The following is a 27096-nucleotide window of genomic DNA, read 5'->3' as shown; positions in this document are numbered from 1 at the left end:
AATAGCAAGCAAGGTGGAAGCATGCCAATGTCCTGAATGAAGACCTCATCAAGGGTCCAAATGAAGAACCCAAAGATTTTTCACTCCCACAGAAAATACGGTCCATTATGAATAACATCCACATGACAGATGTGCCTACTTGCTCCACAAATGAAAAGTGACACCTGTTTGTGGAAAGAAACTTCAAACAATGGAACACCTTGTCAACCAGTGCCCCACATGATCATATCCTGGTGGTAGCTGTGTCTCACCCGAAGCAATTTCTTGGATCACCAACCTCGACTGCACATCTAACATTGCTGTTAACCTATGACAACGTGCCATTCTTTTATCTGCATAAGTGCTCATATGGGTGGGTAAGGACTCCAAAAACTCCGGCCATTCATTTTATTTTAATGTCTTTTTTTTTCTGTGGAATTAACATATAGTTCAAGTCTGCATGAGTGAACACAATAATACGTAGAATAGTAGCCCATCCCTAAGTTTTGTAGAACAAATCATTCCTGGTGCAAAGCTATCAATCAATTGAATTACATCAGAGATTAATTTAGTGCTGTAGCCCCACTCAATCTTTGAAACAAATAGGATGTGGAATACCAAAATTAGTATGAACAACAAAACAAATGAAGCAAGGGAAGGAGAAAGTGTTGATTTATCCTCCCCATCTCTCTTCATACTTCTCTGTTCTCTGCCCTACTCCCATTCATCCCTCATTCTCTTTAGTGAGCTCAGTTTAGTCCAGGGGTTCCCAGTGGACAGAGCCCACCGCTGCATGGCTGAAGCCCAAGGCTTGAGCTCAGGGTCCGAGGAGGCAGTGGGGACCAGGGGCAATGCAGGGAGGTGGGGGCGTTAGGGCCCACTGGCTGCCACACAGGGCTCAACAATTGTCATTTGTTATATGACAATTCTTCCTAAAATGTTTCCTAAAATACTTAATTAGCTTCAGGAAAAACAAATAAATATGCACATTATATAGGGCCCTACCAAATTCGCAGACATGAAAAATGCATCACGGACCGTGAAATCTGGTCTCCTCCACGTGAAATCTAGTCTTTTGTGTGCTTTTACCCTATACTACACAGATTTCACGGGATAGACCAGCATTTCTCAAATTGGGGGTCCTGACCTAAAAGGGAGCTTGCGGGGGGGGAGGGGGGTCACAAGGTTATTTTAGGGGAGGGAGTCGTGGAATTGCTGCCCTTACTTCTGCACAGTGCCCCAGCAGCAGAAGCAAGGGTGGCAATACTATATCATACTCTCCTTACTCCTGCGCTGCTGGTGGCGGCTATGCCTTCAGAGCTGGGCTCCTGGCCAGCAGCCGCTGCTCTCTAGCTGCCCAGCTCTGAAGGCAAGGCCGCCACCAGCAGCAGCATAGAAGTAAGGTGGTAGTACCACATCTCCGCCTATAATAACCTTGCAACCCCTCGCCCCAACTCCTTTTTTTGGGTCAAGACTCCCACAATTACAGCATTGTGAAATTTCAGATTTAAATAGCTGAAATAATTAAATTTACGATTTTTAAAATCCTATGACCGTGAAGTTGACCAAAATGGACCGTAAATTTGGTAGGAAATTACATATCCAAATTATTGTAATTTATTTATGTGGGGGTTTATTTTTCCAGACTCAATAAAAAATAATGTACAGGTATCACTATTCTTTACTGGACTTAGAATAGAAACACGAATAAGGTGCTTTGCATGTTCTTGTCTTTTTTTGTTGTTTCTTTTGCTTTTTCAGTTGCCTGGTTTGGGGGCTGTTTGTTTTTGTTTGTTTGTTTGTTTTAAGACTTGCTAGTAGTAAGTCTGCTTCTGTGAAAAGTGATATTTGTATGTTTGTTATTATCACTTTCCACAGCAGCAGACTAGCTAGCTGGAAGGCAATGAAAAGTGATATTAAAAAACATACAAATATCACTTTTCACAGCAGACTTACTCAGCCCTGGCAAGCCAATGGACAAATTAAGCCCTGGACGGGTGGCTGGGAGAGGCAGCGGGGATCTGGGGGGATAGATGGGGGGTAAGCCCAGGGCCGGACCCCGGGATCCAGGGCCAGAGCCCTGCAGCCACATAGCCAAAGCCTGGGGCTGGAGGACACATTGGGGCAAGCCTGGGGCTGTGCAGCTGGGGGACATCGTGGGAGGCAGCGGAGGCTAGGAGAGATGGATGAGGGCCGGAGGAGGCATCGGGAGCTGGGTGGATGGAGGGGAGCTGAGCTTGGGGCCAGTTCCCGCCACCACACGACTGGGGGCAGGGGCTGAAGCCCAAAGCCCAGTGCCCATCACCACACAGTAGGGGGATGGAGCATGTGGCCAAAGCCCAGCAACTAGATCCTATGGCCCCATGGCCAGAGCCTAAAGCCCTGCGGCCGGTGGACAGAGCCCACCGCTGCATGGCTGAAGGCCACGGCTGGAGCTCAGGGTCCGAGAAGGCAGTGGGGACCAGGGGCAATGCTGGGGGGGTGGGCGGGGTTAGGGCCCACTGGCTGCCACCCAGGGCTCAAGCCAGAAGCCCAAGCCCCACCACCCTCTGGAAGGTGAGGAACTCACACCGGCTGCTTGTTCCTCTAGCATTTGTGGCTCTAGAGTGGGCAGCACCCAATTCCTGCTGGCAGCCCAAGGGGAGGGGTCGCTGCTTTGCCTCCCCTCACTCCCAATCACCACCCAGGAGGCTGTGACCACAAGAAAAGCCCCCGGTGGCAGCATTTGAGAAACGCTGGTTTAGTCAGTCAACTTGAGCAAGCTGGAAGCATTTATTTAAAAACGATATAGCACATACAGATAAAGGCTTTCAAAGATCTCAGTCTACAGTATTGTTTTTAGAATTGTTTTTCATCAAAGCAAGAAGCAAGACATGACTTTGGGGTTTATCTAGGATAATCAGTGACCATCGCATGGCATGTTATTCCTTTCACAATTAGATTTTAGCAAAAGTCTATTACTCACACCAAGCATTGAGAATTTTGAAATTGGAGGAGCCTACTTTGTATTTAATATCATACTCTGGAGAACACCATCATGATTCAAAACTCTCTTCCTTCAGAAAACTCAGAATGACAGGCAAAGCTGCATGAGTAAAAGTTTTCAGTGACAATGTTCCCAAAAGAAAACCACATTCTATGAATGTGAGCAGGAAAAAGCTGGAGATGTACATTAATATATAATTGTATAACACAAGATGGGTAACTGCCTGCACTAAAAATGACAGTTAATACTAGAACTGCAGACTATAAAATACTGGCCTTTTCTAGCAATGTTCAAGCGAATGGAATGCCTCCTTAGCTAGATTCTACATGTTATCTAATCATACCCCTTCCCATCATCCTTCACACAGACCTATGAATCAGAACTTTCTGGTGTATCCTTTTGACTGAGAACCTTCAGGTGAACAGCCATGAATAAATGGCTTGATTTTCAGAAGTACTTAGGACCACAGCTTCCATTGAAATCAAGATGGAAGTCCCGCTGAGGCCAATGAGAAGTAGAGGTGCTCACAGTGCCTCTAAAAGTCAGGCCATTTATTTTAATGCCTAAATATACAGTAGATTTAGATGCTCAAATATAGGGACATAAGTTTGAAAGTTTGGTCCTGTTCATATGTGCCCTTTATGCTCATTTCTAGTATTTTCTGTTAGAAATTTGCTTTAGTGAAGATCCTCTTAAAATCTAAGGAAGGAAGGAAAGAAGTTACAGAAAAGCATTTCTCTTTAACAGCAAAGAGGATAGTTATAACTATAAGGCTAAGGCTAAGACTTCCAGAGACCTCTGTGACATTTTCACTTCAACCCCGGGGCAGTGGGGCCGGAGCTGTCAGCCAATGGGGCCCTCCTGCAACTTCCAGCCGCCATATGCAGCGGGCCCCTCCCCCGTAGCCCTAAGCCGCTGGTGCAGGAGGCGAGCGGGACCCTGCAGCTCCCAGCTGCCATGAGCAGACCCCACAGCTCCAAGCTTCTGCCAGCAGCAGGGCGGACCCCTGCTCTCAAACACCATGGGTGGGGGAAACCCTGGAGCCCCTGCAGCAGTGGATGCTGGACCCTCCTTCCTCCCCATTTTGTCATAATTATTTTGAAATAAAAGTCAGAGACAGGTCACAGACTTCTGTGAATTATTGCCCGTGACCTGCCCAAATCTTATAGCCTTATCTATAAATAATAATATTTACTTATAATAAAAATATCAGGATTGAGGCCTCATTGTGCTACGGACTGCACAAACTCGGTCTCTGCTCCCTACAGCTCTTACACTCTAAATAGACAAGACAGGCAAAGGGTGAGGATGAAAACAGAAGCACAGAAAAAGTGAAATGACTTGCCCACGGCCTCAGAACAAGTTAGTGCCAGAACTGGGACTAGAACCCAGGTCTCCTGACTTCCACTCTGGCATCCTACACATTTGACCAGTGACTTTCTAAATGCTCAGTTTAACAAACCTATTGATACAAGAAATAACCCTCAAATGGAAGCTGTTACATGTATATATAATTTTGTATATAGTCTGTCATTATAATCCAGACATTTACATTCAGCAAAAGTTACAAAGAGGAGGTACTTACAGATTGCATATAGCAGCCCGGGGTGAAGTAAGAGGCACTAGCTGCAGTAAGAGTTTTACACCATTTTGCCATCCTTCATCTCTTTCGAATTCACAGAAAAGGTAAGTACATTCATCAGCTGAGAACTGGTAGAAAACATGAGTGTCTTGAAAATAGAGTTGTCTATCCACTGTTAGAAAAAAATAAAATGAAATACCTTTTAAAGTTTCTTCTACCAACTTTACTCATAACCATATATTTACATATTCAGTACTAACTCAATGCTTAGTTTGACAGCCATCAAGGACAAAATGATTAAAACTGAACTTTGAAGCAATCAAATACAGTCTGGCTTTAGTTAATTTCAGCAAATTGATGCAGCAAAGTGATGCAGCAAAAGGAAAAATCTCAGAATGAATGGAACATCCAGGTTCCTGGAGTTTAAGGCAATGGAGTGTGGATACTTCAGGAACAGAGAGAGCTCTGCCTTTAAGGGACATAGCTGTCAGAGAGGTCTTTCACCCAGCAAATTCATGAGCATTGTTTTTCATTAGCCTCTAGCTCATTTCTTCTGCTGAATGCCTTTCTACAGTATAGCAAGATCATGAGGAAGAACAGGATACATGAAAACAGGAAGGAAAATACTGGAAAAAAAGAAAAATCTTAAAGTTACCAAAGGGATCAAATACTTTGAATATTCATTCTCCCTTCACAATGCACATATTATAAATTCATCCCTTTTAAAAAGATGCCAGGCTAGATTCTGTCCTGTATTATGTCACTTCTGCCAGCAAGGGTGAGGGCACAGGGCTCTCAGCACCATAATGCTCTTCCTGCAGGAGAATGTGATAGCATGATGATTCTTAGCTGACACACCAGGGAATGAACCAAGACCTCCACAGCCAAAAGAATGAGCTGCTACAGCTAATGAGTCAAGGCTTCCTAGCTTGCACTGTAATATCCTTAGCAGATCCGGCACCAAAGGGAACCTTTAACACATATATTCACCAGTAGGTTACATAAGCACAAGGTTTCCAAATTCCTCTGTACTTTGAAAGGAGTGGGGACAATTCACTAGTAAGACCCAAATAGTCATGGGTAGGGAAGGGGCATGTATGGACAAGATGGGCTGGTGGTGCACTGATTCTCTGGCTATGGAGCCCTGGATGCAATGTGAAGCTGTCTTCCCATGGAAAAATCCCTGAGGGTAGCTACTGATATCAATATCAACACCTGTGTCCCAGACTTCTGGGACAAACTCTGCCCTAGCTTAATCTGTAGTCAATGGGGAAACTCAGAGAAAGGAAGGGTGAATTTGGCCCAGCATGTTATCAATGAGTTGAAAATACCTCTTCATGTACTGTGCTGTATTCTCTAGTTATGGAAAAGAAAAAAAATACTAGTTACTAAAGAAGACACGTGATGAACCAGTGATTTATAGTGACAAAGCAACTGCTGACTTTTTGAAAATAATGCAAAGCATCTGAAGAAAAAATAGGTTTAGATAGATATGAACATGATCTGCAAACTGGCAAACAGGCAATTGCATTTCCAAAGAGAAAACTGTATCTGAACTGATTCATATCTTATATTTATTAAGTGAAACATCACATGGATAAGTCTATATCAAATTAATATTAAAGGAAGTGACTTAATTAAAAACAAAGCAAAAATCAATCAATCTACATTTTTCTTTTTCCTCCTCTCTCCCGGCAAACATAAATTTCATTCTATGTATGAATGCCTTACTGACCATGGTAGGACTTGTTTCCATAACACTGACCTGATAACACAATTCCCATATCCAGTAGGAGCTGCCATACACCAACTGCTGTAGATCGACACTTAACAAAAGGACAGTGCTCCAACAGCCAGTCTACCAGTTCTGATCCAACACAGCTTCTTCTAAAAAAAGGCAGGACATTTATTTAAAATTCATATTCTATTCCACAACATTAGTGTTTGACTATATATAAAATCAGTCATAAGCTGTATTGCATAACATTGTGTAGCAGGTATTAACTGGACATGCAAATGTATTTATCTATCTCATGGGATGATGAACATCTGATGTCCATGGATACCTGCCTGTAACTCAGACACACCCCAATTGAGACATAATGCAATATACTGTATTTATTCCCCACAAACAATCTGAAGTACCTGTAAATTGTTGCAATGCAAAGGGTTTGCTCATCTTAACAGACAAGGATGTCACATGATGATTAAAAATTATATTTTATCTCATTACTGGCTGGGTGAGATATAGCTATGTAGATTATATTGTGTACGTATATATAATATTTTTTATAAATCAATGTTAAAAGTAGGAATAGCCAGCCCAAACCATATTAACAGTTGAAGTCATTTGAACCTTCAGCCTCAAGCTTAAAATGCTTCAAATATAGATGCAAGTAGTAGAGCTAAAAATTATATAAATGGTCCTGACTTGGGACTGGGGGTGAGCCTTTTTACTAGGATTTACTTTGTGTCACTGCATTACTAGCAAGCAATAGCCTCACTTTTAAATTCAATAAAAACAAACAGAATCTGCATTTTGTTTTTAAACACAACACATGAATTAATGGCATTAAAATAGAAACCTGTGATTTTTGCATAACCGAAAATAGGAAGAACTCTTGCACTGTAGCATAATGTGGTTGGAGAGTCTTCATTTAAAGTCAAGATATTCTGTAAATTTTTACACTCAGAATCACGATGTAAACAAACCAGGGCTATCAATTCATCGCAATTAACTCATGTGATTAACTAAAAAAAATTAACTGCAATTAAAAAATTGATCACGATTAATTGCACTGTTAAACAATAGAATACCAATTGACATTTATTAAATATTTTGGATGTTTTTCTACATTTTCAAATATATTGATTTCTATTACAATGCAGAATACAAAGTGTACAGTACTCACTTTATATTAGTTTTTAGTACAAATATTTTCAGTGTAAAAATGATTAAAAATTATTTCAATTCACCTCATACAAGTACTGTAGTGCAATCTCTAGTGTGAAAGTGTAACTTACAAATGTAGATTTTTTTTGTTACATAACTGCACTCAAAAAAAAAAGTAAAACTTTGGAGCCTATAAGTTCACTCAGTCCTACTTCTTGTTCAGCCAATCACTAAGACAAACAAGTTTGTTTACATTTACGGGAGATACCGCTGCCGGCTTCTTATTTTCAATGTCATCTGGAAGTGAGAACAGGCATTTGCATTGCACTTTTGTAGCCGGCCTTGCAAGGTATTTATGTGCAAGATATGCTAAACATTCGTATCCCCCTTCATGCTTCAGCCACCATTCTGGAGGACATGCTTCCGTGCTGATGTGGTTCATTAAAAAAATAGCGCGTTAATTAAATTTGTTACTGAACTCCTTGAGGTAGAATTGTATGTCTACTGTTCTGTTTTACCCGCATTCTGCCACATATTTCATGTTATAGCTGTCTTGGATGACGATCCAGCACATGTTGTTTGATTTACGAATACTGTCATTGCAGATTTGACAAAATGCAAAGAAGGTACCTGTGACAGGTTTGATCACAGAAATCCCCTGGGAGCTGCCACCTGATATGCCAAGACTACTTCTGCTCCTGCTTTCCTGCCCTGGCAGCTTAGGACTTCAGTGCCCTGCCTGGTTTAAGCCAGACCCGCTAGCCTGCTGCAAACCCAGACGCAGGTCTGAACCACGTCCCCTAACAGCTGTAGGCTTAACTAAAAGCAGCTTACAGAAGCGTTCCTGTCCTTGACACTCAGATGCCCAACTCCCAATGGGGTCCAAACCCTAAATAAATCCGTTTTACCCTGTATAAAGCTTATACAGGTTAAATTCAAATTGTTCACCCTCTATAACACTGATAGAGAGATATGCACAGCTGTTTGCCCCCTCAAGTATTAATACATACTCTGAGTTAATAAGTAAAAAGTGATTTTATTAAATACAGAAAGTAGGATTTAAGTGGTTCCAAGTAGTAACAGACAGAACAAAGTGAATTACCAAGCAAAATAAAATAAAACATGCAAGTCTAAGCCTAGTACAGTAATAAAAACTGAATACAGGTAAAATCTCACTCTTAGAGATGTTTCAATAAGTTTCTTTCAAAGACCAGATACCTTTCTAGTCTGGGCACAGTCCTTTCCCCTGGTACAGCCTTTGTTCAACCTCAGGTGGCAGCTAGGGGATTTCTCATGATGGCTGCCCCCTTTGTTCCATTCCACCCCCTCATATGGCTTTGGCACAAGGCAGGAATCCTTTATCTCTCTGGGTCCCGGCCCCCACAAATGGAAAAGCACCAGGTTTAAGATGGATTTCAGTACCAGGTGACATGGTCACTGTCCTGTGAGACCCCAAGCTTTCATTCCTCCCAGCCTGACTCACAGGAAGGCCTGCCTGCAAACAGAGCCATCCACAGTCACTTGTCCTGGCTGATGGGAGCCATCAAGATTCCAAACCACCATTAATGGCCCACACTTTGCACAATTACAATAGGCCCTCAGAGTTATATTTCATATTTCTAGTTTCAGATACAAGAGTGATACATTTATCCAAATAGGATGACCACACTCAGAAGATTATAAGCTTTGTAATTATACCTTACAAGAGACCTTTTGCATGAAGCATATTCCAGTTACATTATATTCACACTGATTAGCATACTTTTATAAAATCATATAGAGTGCGTCACAGTACCAATGTGAGATTTCTAAAAATAGCTACAACACTCGACCCAAGGTTCAAGAATCTGAAGTGCCTTCCAAAATCTGAGGGGGACGAGGTGTAGAGCTTGCTTTCAGAAGTCTTAAGAGCAACATTTTGATGCGGAAACTACAGAACCCGAACCACCAAAAAAGAAAATCAACCTTCTGCTGGTGTCATCTGACTCAGATGATGAAAACGAATATGCACTGGTCTGCTCTGCTTTTGATCGTTATCGAGCAGAACCCATCATCAGCACAGAGACACATGTCCTCTGGAATGGTGGTTGAAGCATGAAGGGACACATGAATCTTTAGCGCATGTGGCACGTAAATATCTTGCAATGCCGGTTACAACAGTGCTATGCGAACACCTGTTCTCACTTTAAGGTGTCATTGTAAAAAACAAGTAGGGAGCATTATATCCTGCCAGGGTGGATAAAAATCAATTATTTAAAAATAAAAAATAAAAAAAATCTGTTTTTTTTTATTTAAATTGAATTTTTTTTGATAAAATGCTTTTTAAGGAAAAAAACCTATCTAAAGATAGTTTTAATTAAGATACATTATAGCTCAAAGATATCTCATCATGGAATACGGATTATAAATTCTAGTTCTATAGTATGAGATAATATATTCATGTAATGTTTAAGAAAAGTTTTGTAAATGAGTTCCAATAGTTCATGGATTAGGGACCAAATCTTATGGAGTTCCAGGGGCTTCTGTATAGATTATTTAGATTAATCTTTCAATCTACGCAATGGGACTCAGTGCTCAATCGAACAGTTTCACTTTTATTTCTACTGCCTGTCCCTCCCTTCTCACATTTATCTCCAGACTTCTTCTCCTTGTCCATATCTATTCCGCCCCCAACAATCTTCTATTCATTTAACTTTTTAAAACTTTGCACTTTTAGAGAGATGTAAGGGATTAACCCTGTGTACACAAATTTGCAGAGGGACAATAGGGTTGAGGTCTTATTTCTCACCTCTATATATTATTTATTCATTTAAAAACATTTTTACTGTTAACAAGCATGTTATCTCTGGAGACACAAATCCACAGTTTGAGAACTGCAAAACAAAGCATCTCTGATGGTATCTTCTAGACTGAGCACTGAGTCCCATTGGATAGATTGAAAGATTAACCTAAATGATCTATACAGAAGCCCTTGGAACTCCATAAAATTGGGTCCCTAATCCATGAACTATTGGAACTCATTTACAAAACTTTTCTTAAACATTACATTAATATATTGTCTCATACTATAGAATTAGAATTTATAATCCCTATTCTATGATGAGATATCTTTGAGCTATAATGTATCTATCTTTAGATAAAATGCTTTTTGAGGAAAAAGCCTTTTATCAAAAAAATCCAATTTAAATAAAAAAAAAACGATTTTTTTAAATCATTGATTTGTATCCACCCTGCAGAAAAAAAATGCAAGTTAATTAGAGCAAATTAATTTTGTTACCTGCAAATTCCTGTAAGGTACACTCTGTCTTTAATCAGGTCAGAAGCTCGAACTGTAAAAATATTCCTGAGAGCTCTCCCAGCACATGAAGAACTCTCTCCATAAATCTAAAATGAAAAGAGAGATTGCTTTTTTATCTAGATACAGAAAGTTAGAACACTTAAATACACAAATTGTTACCGAATTAAGTTAAACTGGTATAAATATGGTTAAAACTGGTGTGATGTAAGTCTACATCTGGGTTTACACCACAGTAGTTAAACATATTTATCTATATTGGCAAAAGTTTTCTAATGTAGACAAGCCAAAAATTGTACAAGTGGCTCTAACTGGAGGCTATATTCATAAACTACTCAAAAGTTAGGATTAAGCAAATGAAACAAAAAAATAATTCTTCCCACTAAGTCTTTTAGCATGTGGAATTAAAATGAAGTTTTAAAAATACCTTGTTTGAAGGGTTTTCCAGATATGGATTTGAAATTCGTCTGGACAAATTCTGTAAAAGATAGATTGATAAAGTCATTATCTGTAACCAAAAATAGGAGTAAGAGAAAGGTAGGTCATTTATCTGTTGAAACATGGGTTACAATCATTTATAAATCACCAGAGGTATCCTGTGTGGCCTCATTCTAGTCATTTGTGCACATCTGTTCACATCATAAAGATCTACAGTAGGTCCAGTATTTTTTATTGATCTGAAAAGGGAGGTGAGCAGTGAGGTAGTACAACGCAGAGGATAAAAATTATTTAGGTTATTCAGGACCAGAGTGGACTGTGATGAAATTCAAGAGAGACCTAAACTAACTAGTTTCAGAGGAACAGCCGTGTTAGTCTGTATTCGCAAAAAGAAAAGGAGTACTTGTGGCACCTTAGAGACTAACCAATTTATTTGAGCATGAGCTTTCGTGAGCTACAGCTCACTTCATCAGATGTATACCGTGGAAACTGCAGCAGACTTTATATACACACAGAGAATATGAAACAATACCTCCTCCCACCCCACTGTCCTGCTGGTAATAGCTTATCTAAAGTGATCAACAGGTGGGCCATTTCCAGCACAAATCCAGGTTTTCTCACAATGTGGGGGGGTGGAGGGTGAGAAAACCTGGATTTGTGCTGGAAATGGCCCACCTGTTGATCACTTTCGATAAGCTATTACCAGCAGGACAGTGGGGTGGGAGGAGGTATTGTTTCATATTCTCTGTGTGTATATAAAGTCTGCTGCAGTTTCCACGGTATACATCTGATGAAGTGAGCTGTAGCTCACGAAAGCTCATGCTCAAATAAATTGGTTAGTCTCTAAGGTGCCACAAGTACTCCTTTTCTTTTTGCTAAACTAACTAGCTGAAGGGACAACATGAAGGCAAATGAAGTTCATTGTTGATATATACAAAGTAATGCACATTGGTGGGAAAATTTTAAACTCCTCATATGCCTCCAGAGTGCTAAACTGACTATCCACCTAGTAAATCAATAGCGTCCCCTCATCTAGAGCACAGTATGCAGTGCTGATTACCCCATCTCAAAGAGGATATTGCAGAGTTTAGAGAAGGGCAACAAGAAACTCATATAGAGTATATAGATGGCTAATTCCTTTCATTCCACGGAAAACTGTAAACAAGCAAGGTGATAGAGATGCATTTTGCTAGTCCCATTAAACGTTGTGCAGATATTGCCGAGTTTTACGCAGGTAAAGTTTCTGTTTCCCATCTACAGTTTGTGCTGCATATATTCATTTTGTCAACAAGTCAAAAATTAAAAAAAAAATTAAAAAAACTGAACACTCTAAAGCCTTATGCTCACACCTGCCTTGGTGCCTCAATTCAGCACACAGCACTGGGAGGCAGGTGGAGCAGAAACTCAGCCCAGTTGATGCTGAAGCAGCTGTAGTAGAGAAGGCAGGGCCAGACCAGACCATACCTCTACCTCTCAAACCAGCACACAGCCCTAGCAGTGCATCTCTCCCATCCACCTTTTCCTTAAAAACAAAAAACTAAGAAAGAAAAACAATGCAAAGACAAAATTATGTAGGTTGCAAAAGTCAAACACCTGAAAGTTAGGAAATGCCAGACAGTGTTGTGCAATGAATAGGGCCTCAAAATTATGAGTTACTGCTATTTAAGAATTACCCAGACGTCAAGGCTTTTAAAAGGTGAGAGAATAAAAACCTTTAAATCTAACAGCAAGGTTTCTTCAGAGACTTTCCAAAGAGTCTGAGGAAACTCCGAATTTCTGCAGCATTTCACAAGAGTGTACTGTTGGTGAAACCAAAGATACTTCCCTTTTTACCCTGTTTGTGAATGAATTTTAAAAACAGCTATCAAACACTGTGATATTACGTTGCCAGATACAGTCGTGGGAAAATAGGGAACCAGAATGAATCAATGATGTATAAAAGAGAGGAATATTGTAAACTTGAGGTAAACTTTACCTCATGGACAATCCTGCTAAGGAAAGAAGTGTTCACATTGATTTCTTTTAGTTTAGTGACAAAATGAAGAAGTAAGGCTAATATTTACAATCAAGCATGTTTATGCTACCAAGGTAGTGTAATAGACTTGTGCTGAAAACAGCAGTAAATGAAAGGGACTAAAACAAAATAGTGCATTTCTAAGAACACAAGGAATAATCAGAAATGTAACTATAGTGAGGCAGAATGGCCTCCCTCTGAGCCTGAGATGGAGGGACCATTGCATTCTCCCTGGTGGGTGGAGCCAAGCCAGCTCTGCCCCCTGCGCTGGAAGCAGAGAGGAGGGACAGGAAGCGTAAGAGGTGGGCCCTTCAGGTCAGTTGGTCCAGAGCCAGCAAAGGAGGCAAATGTCTCTAGCCCGCTGCAGGACTCTGGACGAGACCCCCTAGCCATGCAGCACCCTGCCCCTGGAGGAGAAAGAGAATGGGAAGAGTTACTGGGACTGCTGTCTGCCACTTACCTCCAAAGAGGCTGAGGACCTGCAAACTATGGAGCCACAACCATGGACTGTGGGAGGAAGGAGCCCAGGGGAACCAGACATTACTCAGATTGTGCTGTCTCAATATGAGTCAGCATATATTGGCAGGATCCCCACTGACCTGGTGGTGGAATCCCTGCCACTGTTAGGGCCCTGGCCCTGCAGCCTGGTGGAGTGGGGGGGGGGGGGAAACAGGTCCCTCTGCCGCCAACCCCATCCCTGGGGTGGTGGTCTACTCACCCTAGGCCGGATGGCCTGTGCCTTGCCACAGCCAGAAGGCTGCAAGCCCCTAGACCAGTGGTTCCCAAAACGTTACAGGGGGTTCACCAGAAAAATTTCACTAATGGCGGCCAGAGGACCCCAGGCATTGGAGGCAGCAGGTGGGACCCGGTTGCAGGGCAGACAGCCCGAGCCCCAGGGAGAGCGGGGGCTGGGTAGTTGCGGCTGGCAGCTCAAGCCCTGTCCCCGTCAGCAGGGGAGCCGGTCATCCGAACCCCAGCGCTCTGTGCGGGGCTGGCAGCCCGAGCCATAGGGAGAGCGGGGCCAGGCAGTTGGGGCTGGCAGCCCGAGCCCTGTCCCTGTCAGCAGGACCTGCAGCCCAAGCTCAGTGGAACTCAGTTGACCGGGGCGGTCAACAGGGTCCAGCAGCAGGAGCCCCACAGAACGCGGAGGACATTTAAACTTACATCCCTGGAAACATTCATTTTTAGGAGGGGGTTCACGAGATTTCACAATTTAGTGAAAGGGGTTCGTGGGCTGTTAAAGTTTGGGAACCACTGCCCTAGACTGTTTGCTGTCTGCCTTAACCAGGAGGCTAGGCTAAAGACTTCCCAACTGCTTACAGCTCTGTCCGGCTTAGGGGCTAGAGCCCAGACTGTAGCTGTTGTCTGCCTAAGCCAGAAGGCTTGGGCTAAAGACTGCTTGTTGCTCTGCCCTGCCCATCTTTCATTCCATCAATGTTTGCAGTGTCAGCTCCTAATGTGAGCAATAGCTGAGCTGAAATCTGATAGCTGAACAAAGGTCCGGTGATAAGTAACACAAGGACTTTATCTTGGGTGATGACCCAAATCAGTCAATTGACTACTTCCTGAAACTGATACTCAATTAGAAGGAAATATACATGCTTACATATGTGCTTTAAAGATTGTGACAAAGTTACAACTTGTGTCCTTGTTTGGAAACAAGATTCTTGTAAAGCAGCTCTGAAAGTGAATAAGTTAACATCATGGCTTGAATAGGGCTTGAGAATGGCTGGCTCACTACAAAAGCAATTTTCCTTCTCTGGAAATGGCCCACCTTGATTATCAGACACATTGTAAGGAGAGTAATCATTTTAGATAAGCTATTACCAACAGGAGAGTGGGTTTGTTGGGGACGGTGGGGAGAAAACCTGGATTTGTGCTGGAAATGGCCCACCTTGATTATCATACACATTGTAAGGAGAAAAAAGAAAAGGAGTACTTGTGGCACCTTAGAGACTAACCAATTTATTTGAGCATAAGCTTTCGTGAGCTACAGCTCACTTCTACACTTTCCACAGTATGCATCCGATGAAGATCTTTTAATATACACACAAAGCATGAAAAAATACCTCCTCCCACCCCACTCTCCTGCTGGTAATAGCTTATCTAAAGTGACCACTCTCCTTACAATGTGTATGATAATCAAGGTGGGCCATTTCCAGCACAAATCCAGGGTTTAACAAGAACGTCTGAGGAGGGGGCGGGGTAGGAAAAAACAAGGGGAAATAGGTTACCTTGCATAATGACGTAGCCACTCCCAGTCTCTATTCAAGCCTAAGTTAATTGTATCCAATTTGCAAATGAATTCCAATTCAACAGTTTCTCGCTGGAGTCTGGATTTGAAGTTTTTTTGTTTTAAGATAGCGACCTTCATGTCTGTGATTGCGTGACCAGAGAGATTGAAGTGTTCTCCGACTGGTTTATGAATGTTATAATTCTTGACATCTGATTTGTGTCCATTTATTCTTTTACGTAGAGACTGTCCAGTTTGACCAGTGTACATGGCAGAGGGGCACTGCTGGCACATGATGGCATATATCACATTGGTGGATGTGCAGGTGAACGAGCCTCTGATGGTGTGGCTGATGTTATTAGGCCCTGTGATGGTGTCCCCTGAATAAATATGTGGGCACAGTTGGCAATGGGCTTTGTTGCAAGGATAGGTTCCTGGGTTAGTGGTTCTGTTGTGTGGTATGTGGTTGCTTATGAGTATTTCCTTCAGGCTGGGGGGCTGTCTGTAGGCAAGGACTGGCCTGTCTCCCAAGATTTGTGAGAGTGTTGGGTCATCCTTCAGGATAGGCTGTAGATCCTTAATAATGCGTTGGAGGGGTTTTAGTTGGGGGCTGAAGGTGACACCTATCCTGAAGGTGACACCAACACTCTCACAAATTTTGGGAGACAGGCCAGTCCTTGCCTACAGACAGCCCCCCAGCCTGAAGCAAATACTCACAAGCAACCACATACCACACAACAGAACCACTAACCCAGGAACCTATCCTTGCAACAAAGCCCATTGCCAACTGTGCCCACATATCTATTCAGGGGACACCATCACAGGACCTAATAACATCAGAGGCTCGTTCACCTGCACATCCACCAATGTGATATATGCCATCATGTGCCAGCAATGCCCCTCTGCCATGTACACTGGTCAAACTGGACAGTCTCTACATAAAAGAATACACTTTCCACAGTATGCATCCGATGAAGATCTTTTAATATACACACAAAGCATGAAAAAATACCTCCTCCCACCCCACTCTCCTGCTGGTAATAGCTTATCTAAAGTGACCACTCTCCTTACAATGTGTATGATAATCAAGGTGGGCCATTTCCAGCACAAATCCAGGGTTTAACAAGAACGTCTGAGGAGGGGGCGGGGTAGGAAAAAACAAGGGGAAATAGGTTACCTTGCATAATGACGTAGCCACTCCCAGTCTCTATTCAAGCCTAAGTTAATTGTATCCAATTTGCAAATGAATTCCAATTCAACAGTTTCTCGCTGGAGTCTGGATTTGAAGTTTTTTTGTTTTAAGATAGCGACCTTCATGTCTGTGATTGCGTGACCAGAGAGATTGAAGTGTTCTCCGACTGGTTTATGAATGTTATAATTCTTGACATCTGATTTGTGTCCATTTATTCTTTTACGTAGAGACTGTCCAGTTTGACCAGTGTACATGGCAGAGGGGCACTGCTGGCACATGATGGCATATATCACATTGGTGGATGTGCAGGTGAACGAGCCTCTGATGGTGTGGCTGATGTTATTAGGCCCTGTGATGGTGTCCCCTGAATAAATATGTGGGCACAGTTGGCAATGGGCTTTGTTGCAAGGATAGGTTCCTGGGTTAGTGGTTCTGTTGTGTGGTATGTGGTTGCTTATGAGTATTTCCTTCAGGCTGGGGGGCTGTCTGTAGGCAAGGACTGGCCTGTCTCCCAAGATTTGTGAGAGTGTTGGGTCATCCTTCAGGATAGGCTGTAGATCCTTAATAATGCGTTGGAGGGGTTTTAGTTGGGGGCTGAAGGTGACACCTATCCTGAAGGTGACACCAACACTCTCACAAATTTTGGGAGACAGGCCAGTCCTTGCCTACAGACAGCCCCCCAGCCTGAAGCAAATACTCACAAGCAACCACATACCACACAACAGAACCACTAACCCAGGAACCTATCCTTGCAACAAAGCCCATTGCCAACTGTGCCCACATATCTATTCAGGGGACACCATCACAGGACCTAATAACATCAGAGGCTCGTTCACCTGCACATCCACCAATGTGATATATGCCATCATGTGCCAGCAATGCCCCTCTGCCATGTACACTGGTCAAACTGGACAGTCTCTACATAAAAGAATACACTTTCCACAGTATGCATCCGATGAAGTGAGCTGTAGCTCACGAAAGCTTATACTCAAATAAATTGGTTAGTCTCTAAGGTGCCACAACTACTCCTTTTCTTTTTGCGAATACAGACTAACACGGCTGTTACTCTGAAACCTTTCCTTCTCCTGATATTGACACCTCCTCATCAACTACTGGGAGTGGACCACATACACCCTGACTGAATTGGCCCTGTCAACACTGGTTCTCCACTTGTAAGGTAACTCCCTTCTCTTCATGTGCAAATATATATTTATACCTGTATCTGTAATTTTCACTCCATGCATCTGAAGAAGTGAGTTTTTACCCACAAAAGCTTATGCCCAAATAAATCTGTTGGTCTTTAAGGTGCCACCGAACTCCTCGTTGTTTTCGTTGTTAACTAAGATTGTGAAACATCACACAAGTGTTTACCATAGTTAATAGTTTCATACTGCCTTGCAAGTTCTAGATGTACACAGACCTAAAACAAGACCAAATACGCAAGCCTCTTGAACTGCACTTAGTATATACATTTTGTCATAAATGTAGCAGTGTGTTAGATAGTTAGGAGTGTTAATCAGATCCTCAGGCTAATATAATTTGTGGCAAAGTAGGTTTAAAGGGTTGACTACTGTAGATCCCTTAGGAAGATGACCCTGGTGAATTGCCATATAAGTAATTGACCAAAATCTCTTATTCCTTTGCTTTGTTTTCCGGCTGTATTAACACCACCAGAGTTAAGAACTGATTGGCACAAGTGAGGCTCTATTCTGAGGGACTCAGTCAAAAAGCTAAGAAGTTTACTTTAGTGATTGCTTTTAAGTGTTATTTTCTGTTGTGGTTGTGTTACTTGATTCTGAAAACCTGGATGGTTATTGTACTGACCAATCTACTAGTTTGTTAGAAACATCATAGTTCAATATTATTTTTACCTTCTCATATCCTATATTAGTTGCTGTTGCTAAGGATAGTTAATAAAACAATACATTTTAACTCTAAAGTCCTTTTTCTTTAGTTAAGCAACCAAAATTCAGAGAGTCCTAACAAAGGTGGTATGGGTTATCAGTTAAGCATTTTGTTTAACTAAAGTTTGTTTCATACCCTATCTTTCTTTAGAGTTGCCAACTCTAACAATTTCATCACGAGTCTTCCTTAAAACCCCAGAGTTCATCCAGCGTGATTAGGTGAGAATCTCAGCTTTCATTTAAAAAAAAAAAAAAACACTGACATTTCTAGTGCTTATGATTATAGAGGAAAAACTTTAATTACCTGAATGCCCTTTAAAGGCAAGCAAAAAAAGGCAATTAATTTATTTTTAAATATCATGGTGTTTTGGGGAGGCCTGACTCCTGATTTTTGAATGTCTGAGTTAGCAATACTAATGCTCATATTTGATTTTTTTTTTCAAAAGAACTCAGCCTCATTCAATGCACAGGATGGACAGTGTTAATGAGTCACAATTGTGTAGTGAGCAAAGCTGTTATCTGCAAGATCTCTGCCTCATTTAATCTAGAAGTTGGACGGTGTGTAGAGAACGAGGTGAAAGCCTGAAGACAAATATGAACGTTTAGATAAGGCAATAAAAGACCACCCAGCAGAACTGAGTTCCCTGGCTTTGCCACAGATTTTCTACCACCGAATTTTGGCAGGGGGCCACTAATTGTGCAATCCTCATTGTCTGGGTGTTCAGTGTGAGAAAAACTCAGGTCCAATTTCCAGAAGTGTGGAGAATTCACAACTGCAACAGAAGTCAATGGGATTTTCAGCTCCTCTGACTTCACCACCTTACTGTCAGAAGGAATGAACACAAGGTTGAGCATCAGAGAGTACAGAATTCTAATTCGGAATGTGTGACATCTGGCAAGTCACTTGTCTTTGTCTCAGTCTCCCTCTTTGTAAAATTGGGATACAATATTCTTATCTTCGCAGCTACCCTACCAGATAGATCTGTTAATGTTTGTCAAGCATTCAGACTCTGGTGATGACCACCATAGTAAAACATCAGAGGAAATGCATAATTCTATATTCAAAGCTAAGTTTAGATGATATGCCATAAGTAAGGTGTTGGCTGTTGGGCCATGCATTGAATCATGAGGATAAGAAGTATTTAAAAGCTGTCTTGCTCTCTGAGTGCTGCCTGTCCTGTTAGGTTGGGGGTCCTGTGGGAAAAACTGTATAAGATTGTGCAACTAAAGACCTAATTCTGGTGTTTGCTAATCTTCAAGTACTTGAATTTGCAATCTAAATATCTTTCTTTTTTATAGCAGGTTTTATATATATATAATAAATATCAGCATAAGTTTCATTTTTTGCAAGTCTACTTTGAGAAAATCTTTTTTGTTTTTTAATGTACGCAACAGTTAAATACAAATAGTATGGTTGTCAGTACTGGATCCAGGAGAGAAAGAGGGTCAACCCAGACATGTCCCCTACCTTTTGCCAAAAAGAAAACAAATCCCTTTTAAAGCCCTGAACCACCACCCCTCCTTCCACAAGCTTTTGAGAAATACTGTATATTCCCATGATATGGTTATATTTAGTAAAGGTTTAGCCCAAAATGGAGAATAAATAGAGGGGATTTCAGGGATGTATTTTAAGATTACAAAGGGTATAGGAAACATGGAAAGTCCTTTGTTTTCTTGCTGGTGTTATAAGCACAGGAAAAACTTGATTAAATTACCTGACAGTAATTTTAAACAAACAGAAGGAAATACTTCTTTATGCAGCATGTAGTCAGCTTCTGGAATTCACTGCCAGAGGAGATCAGATAGTCTTACTGAAGCTGGATTTTTTAAGAGGGTTGGCTAGCTTGATGACTAATAAAAATGAGCCAGATTCTCAACTAGTATAAAACAGCATCACTCCACTGAAGACAGTGGAGCAATGCCAGTTTACACCAACTGAGGGTCTAAGCCATTATTTTTACATGTATAACTACAGATAAGGGTAAGAATCTTGTTTCAGAGCACAATCTGCTTGCTGTAGGAGTTGGGAAGAAATTCCCCTGCCACAGGTATACAGTACTGCTCAACAAGCAAGGTGACTTATGAGGGGATGTGTATCTTCCTTTGAATCAGCAAGTATTATACCATCATAGCTGGAAGGGTACCAGACTTGATAAGAGTGATGGCTTGATCCACTATGGTAATTCTCATGTATCTGCTGGAAAAGTTGCAGAGATATATTAACGGATCCTGCTCCATATTTTGATGAAACTGAGCTACACAATTTGGAGCTGAACCAAAATTTGTATGTATTTAGACATGGGGTTTTGATTTGGGCTCATCTCTAGGCAGGAGCCATTTGTCTGTTCACATTAGCTAGGTCTACTCTAGCTCGTTTTTCCCCCTCACTGAAAGCTATTCCACCATTGCTAACACCAGTGCAGCTCCACTGGTGGTAATCAGAGTTTAATCAGAGTGGGAAAATAACTCTTTTTGGTTTGTTAGGGAGACAAGATGGGTGAGGTAATCTCTTTTATTGGATCAACTTCTCTTCATGAGAGAGACAAGCTTTTGAGCCATATGGAGCTCTTCTTCAGGTTTGGGAAAAAAATCAATTCAGGTCAAACCAAAACAGAAAACACTGAAAAATTTCAACAAATCAAGCCACCTGTTTTGGGTCAAATGAAACAGGTTTCGCTTGACCCCAAATGGACTTTTTTTCAGGCATTTCTAGAGGGCTAGATTCAAAGTGACTATCTACGGTCATTGGGCCAGAGAGAATGAGAATGACTCCATAACCTGGTTATTAGGGCACTCATCTGTATGTGGGAGATCCAGGGTCAGTCCCTGTTTCAATGACTGTTTATTTGTGAAAAGCAGAACAGCTTCAGCAGGAGACACTGAAGCCTTGTCTACACTAGCAGCAGCATGTAGGATAGAGGAACCACACAAGCAACTAAATGCCACAATGAACAGCATGCTGTGTCCACACTATGGTGTGTAGCAATATGAAAGAGTAAAAGTCTCTAGCAAGGAGGAGCTGCTGGAGTCTTTCCCCACTGTCTCTCTCCTGCCAGAGCCTTTCCCCACCACAAAGAGCTGCTGGAGCCTTTCCCAGCAACAGGGAAGCTCTGGCAGTCCTCCGGCAGACTCTGGCTGTCGTGACCAGGTTGTGAGCAGTCAGTCCTAGTGGTCAGAGTGGGAGTTGGGAGTCAGGCAAATCTGGTACTAGAGAGGCCAGACAGCAAACCGGGAGTCAGGCAGGCAGGCAGGGTCCGGTTACCAGGAGGTCAGAGTCTAACATAAACCGAAGGAGACAGGCAGGGTCAGAAGCCAGAGTCTGGGATCTCTCATGCACAAGGTCTGCAGCAAGACAGGAGGACAGTCTGTGTTGTTGCTCAGACAACTCACTGTCATGCCAGCCAGACAGTGGGCTTAGAGGAGCTGCCACACAAGGAAGGCCCTGCTAAAAAAACTTCCTGCTGAGCCCAGCTTCGGTCTAAGCCTCCTGTGGTGATGTGGAGACGTCAGTAGCCCAGAACTCCCATGGTCCCAGCTTCTAGCCCTGCAGGTTCTCACATTGGTAGTGGGGAGACAGCCGGACACTACCCTGCTAAAATAGTAGTATAGATGGGGGTGGCTGTGACACTGACAGACTAGTCAACTTGGGTATGACCCATAACCACTTACAAGAGGCACTGAAGTGTAATCAAGACCATCTACTTGTATGTGAATTTCAAAGAGATGTTATAGACCAGCAATCAATAACTCATTTATTTGTAGTAACAGAAATCAAGGGTAGATGCTAAGTATACTTGTCTGTGTTTACCTATATCTTGTTAGAAGTTTAACAATGTGATCTAATTAGCTTGTAGATGCTAATCCTGCTCCTGTCTAATAATGTTTCATTACTGTATTCTGTTGACTCAGAGATCAAAAGGGGATATTACCATTTAGTTGGGACTTGTGGTGTAGTAATATTATTGTCCTCATCTCTCCTCGAAACTTGTAATTCCACATAGTAAACTATGTGTGAACTGTTTTGACAGTTTGAATGGCTAATTGCCTTATGCTAATGAATACAGCTTGCGTACCTGTGTATGCATGGGAATAGAAGATTAGCTTCAAAGCAACATTCTGCACTGCCTATTCTTCATGGGGAAAGGTCCTGCTGTGACAATTGCTGTCAAGAGCCTTATCAGCTTGCTAAAGGGCTATAAAGAAAAAGAACACAACCTGATTCTAACATCTCTAGTCTGCTTAAATTTTGAAAAGGGAAAAGTATAAATCATCAGACTGAGATCTTCCAAATAATTATTTGGAATAACCTGGAATTCTCAGAAGAATTGGAACAAACTCTACACCTGCCTACTGGACTGTGACCTTTTAAATTGATTCCAGAAACATTTTTACTAGTCAGCAGCCTCACCATAAGGACTTTTCACATATCTGTATGTATATTGATCTTTTAACCACTGCAACTCTCTTTCTCCTTTTCCTTTTATTATTAAAACCTTTAGTTTTAGGTACTAAAGGATTAGCATCTGCATGATTATTGGGTATTATTGGCATCTGATGAAGTGAGCTGTAGCTCACGAAAGCTCATGCTCAAATAAATTGGTTAGTCTCTAAGGTGCCACAAGTACTCCTTTTCTTTTTGCGAATACAGACTAACACGGCTGTTACTCTGAAACCTGGGTAAGATCTGTAACTCATATTGACCTGGGGATCAGTGTCTGGTCCTTTGGGACTGGTGGACGTAACATATGGTGAATCTGGTTTTCAGTATCCACTCACTATATTAGAATTGGCTGTCTAGATCGGGGTCAAGAGCTGGAATGCTTGAAGGGGACTATATTTGGCTTCTTGGTAGCCAGAGTGGTATTACAGAAGCTGTTTGCTACTCGTTTGGTGAAACTAATTCTTGATTAAACCACCAGTTTCAGGAATTGTCTGCCCTACTCCTCGCAGTTTGCCCTGAGTAAGCACTCTCAGTGTGGCCTATCCAGGCACCTGGTCACAGAGGCACTACTTGGATGTGTAGAGAGCCAGGTAAGATACATATATACCCAAAGGTTCTGATATGGCTTTACTTGCCTAAGCAGAGCCTCATAGTTTACACTGCTAATTATACCCATGCTAGGGGGCATGCAAAGAATTGACCAAAGCTATTCTGCAAATTCATGTTAAATTCCCAAACAGTTTTGGGACAACCAAAACTGCATTGTTCAGTGTTTTCATTATTCATGCAAAAATGTTTGCCCTGCTCTAGTAATAATGGCAGGACTTCCCAGTGACAATTTAACCACCATATATTCTTGCACTGCTCAGAACAAACCTCAGAAAGGTGCCACAAGTACTCCTTTTCTTTTTGCTAAGCATCATGGTTCTTAATGCCACAATTTACTAAATGCTTTGTTAAATCAAAGCTTAATCCAGTGGTAATAGCCAGCAACCTGTCTACACTAATACTCCCAATGTAGCTAACACCAAATAGCTGAACTTGCATTAGCAACAGCAGAGAATTTTTCAGACATTTCCCTGGTGTGCACAAAACCTGAGTTTAAGGCTCAAACACTCTTGTCCTTTCTCCTGATAGCTCATAAGGCTCTCACTCACATGTTCAAGTCCTCCATGATGTCCTCCAGCAAATATAAGGAAGAAAAAAAACTTTATATTTTTAATATTTTTAGAGGTAAACACAAGCGGGGAAGCATTTCTTTTCAAATCAAAGCCTTTTTTATATCTCAAACAAATAAGAAAAGGCATAAATAAAATTTTCTCCCTTTTTAAAAGGAATACAATGAGAAGGTTAAAAACAGTACTGGGGAGGAGGGGTTAACTGGCTCTACAATTACAAAAGTAAAAATAGAACTGATAATTTAATTATTAACTGAAAATTATTTGATCACTTTTGTTCACGAACAATTTGCAAAATACTCAAATTTATTCATTATTTGAAAATAATGCCCTGATGCTACAAACATGCACATACTTAACTTTACACACAAACAGTCCCAGGACTATTCACATGTGCAAAGTTAAGCATGTGCATAAGTGTTTGTGGGTTCACGGCATTATTGCCCTCATCCAGCACATCACTTGTGTTGTGTCCCAATGTTTAAAATTAAGCATGTGCTTAAGTGCTGTGCTCAATCAGAACCCATTTCCCCCAGATAGAAATAGTGTGGAAATGGTTCATTTTGCATATTCAAACTTCAAAACTCATACTGCATAGCTAAGTCTAGTTGACAGCAATATTGTTTCTGCTCCCTGACTGGATGACTTCTGCAACTATCCAAACAACAGAAATTGCTAGTGTTGTTGCAATGGAATAAATAAATTCAAGATTCACTATCAGCAAACATTTGAGCATTCAAACTTAAAAATTCACTTTCACAGATCTTCATCCTCTAGCATTCAGACATTCATGGATAACAAACAAAAGAGAGTCACAGGTATGGCTGAACCAAAATTCACTTCCAAATTCAAATAAATATTAAAGCTACTTTTCCCTTTTACCCTTCCCTTCCCTTTAAGTTTAACCATAGTATTGTCGACTTAAAAAATAAAAATAAAAAAAAAATCCAGGAGGATTATTTACTTACTTTCCCTCAGGCCCTTCTAGAAAATAGGTATCCCCTCTGACATCCGCAACCACCCCCCATTACCCTCCACACACACAAAAATTGAATCAAAACAAGAATACCTATTCTCCTGTGAAGAATAATTACTTTGATTTTTTATATTCCAGTCAGATTTGCCTCTCTCGTATCAAATCATGAGACTGTTAATGCCATTATAATGCTAAAAACTAATAAAATTGTCAGCCAGTTGTGGTTTTAATTAATATAGTTTCCTGGAGTTGTAAATAATTAGCCACAAAAAAAAAATCCATAGCAAATAGTCAAAATAATTAGAGAATTTCCATTTCACTGCAGGCCGGTAGGGTTTTATGAAATGAATTATGAAATGAAGCTTTGTTGCATCTTCATGACACACCCTCTTTAACAGGGAACATTAAAAGGTAGTAATTTCTGCATTTATTCCAAATGCAAAGCGAGGCGGGGGAGGGGAAATAATTGCTATATGTTATTAGATATCTCTGTACCCATGTTCAAACTTGAATATTTGCTACTGTGTCTGTCAAAACAAGAAGTTTATGTATGCAGATATATGCAGTTTGTAACAAATGAAATGTTACTGTTGCATAATTGTACCTAAGACACAAAGAGCATTGTCCTGAATTCCAGACTGTCTTCATGTGGCAACAGATTTTGCTCTTCGTTGCTAAGGTGCAGCAAGTACAGTTGGTGCAGAAGCTATTTGACTTTCAGATGATATAATTTATGCAATATTGTAGAATATGCTTTGTCCTTTTGCCAAAAGATATTCATAATAAACAAAGTGCGGGGGGAGAGGGGAGAAGAAACACCACCTCCAAAATCAATGCATAATAGGGAACTATCCGTGGAACAGTTCTCCATATGAATATTTATTTAAAATCAAATATAAAATTAAATATTTACTTCTAAAATTATTTTGAACTTTTCAAAATGTCACACATTGAGGTGTTATAGCCAAAAAGCTATAAAATGAGAAATTCATAATCTGCTGAGTTATTGACACTCAGGGTTTCCAGGTGAGATTTTAAGTTTTCTGAAGATAATCAAGTGGCTCAGTAGCACAAAGCATGGATCCTGAGTCTAAAATAACTTAATTTTACACTAAGGAAGAACAAAAGTAAAGTCTCCCTGAGAAAGCTCAACACACTCCTCCAGAACAGGCTGCAGCAACATGCTGCTTTATCCCCTTTTGGGGCTGAGGAAAACGGTTGTGTTGATCAGCCACACACCTTAGCTCACCAGGGGGTTGGGTCTGTATTCTGGCTTCCTCCTGTGAGAGTGCTCCGAGAGGAAGAGACTTCTTTTGCCTTCTACACATCCTGGGAAAGACAATATTTATCACTGAAATCACTATTCGTGGCCTCAATAGTTGGGCACCAGCTGTTAAAAGTAGCTGTTCTCGCTGCAGAGAGGGTTCTTATAAATTTAAGAAGTCTGATATACAAAAACCAAAAGGCCATTAGAGCTTTATACCATATAACAGAGACCCTTTAGGCCAGTGCTTCTCAGACTGTGGGTCAGGACCCCAAAGTGGGTCACAACTCCATTTTAATGGAGTCGTCAGGGCTAGTGTTAGACTTGCTGGGGCCCAGGGCCAAAGCCCAAGCTCCACCACCTGGGGCTGAAGCTGAAGCCCAAGATCTTCAGTCCTGGACAGCTGGGCTCAGCTTACAGACCCCCTGCCCAGGGCTACAGCCCTTGGGTTTCAGCTTTGGCCAGCTTGCCCACCAGGAGCAATGGGGCTCGGGCTTTGGCCTCCCCGCGTGGGTGGACTCAGGCTTCAGTACCCCGTCCTGGGGAAAGTAATTTTTGTTGTCAAAAGAGGGTCGCGGTGCAATGAAGTTTGAGAACTGCTGCATTAGGCTTTTCTGACATCTATCCAAAGCCTGAAAATGGCTTTATATTTGTCAGTTCACAAAGTTGTTCTATTTCTTTGCACATTATCTTTAAACAATATTCCATCAACTTGGAAACG

The 27096-nt window shown here is 41.4% G+C and overlaps 1 protein-coding gene across 4 annotated transcripts in view; it reads right to left on the bottom strand.

Moving 5' to 3' along the window:
- RAPGEF5 (Rap guanine nucleotide exchange factor 5) overlaps positions 1-27096 on the bottom strand; it is a 228238-nt gene that overhangs the window by 172876 nt on the left and 28266 nt on the right. For 3 of the 4 annotated variants that reach the window (XM_048838363.2, XM_048838364.2, XM_048838365.2), the window contains exons 2-5: positions 11163-11213; positions 10718-10824; positions 6313-6434; positions 4551-4719 (exon numbers count right to left, since the gene is read on the bottom strand). In XM_048838363.2, coding sequence (XP_048694320.1) covers positions 4551-4719; positions 6313-6434; positions 10718-10824; positions 11163-11213 — 449 coding nt within the window. The remainder of the gene's footprint in view (positions 1-4550; positions 4720-6312; positions 6435-10717; positions 10825-11162; positions 11214-27096) is intronic. The other variant, XM_048838366.2, reaches the window with a different exon arrangement.

The sequence above is a fragment of the Caretta caretta genome, chromosome 2 (assembly GCF_965140235.1).
Source record: "Caretta caretta isolate rCarCar2 chromosome 2, rCarCar1.hap1, whole genome shotgun sequence".
Taxonomy (NCBI): domain Eukaryota; kingdom Metazoa; phylum Chordata; order Testudines; family Cheloniidae; genus Caretta; species Caretta caretta.
This window is presented reverse-complemented; position numbering and strand designations above follow the sequence as displayed.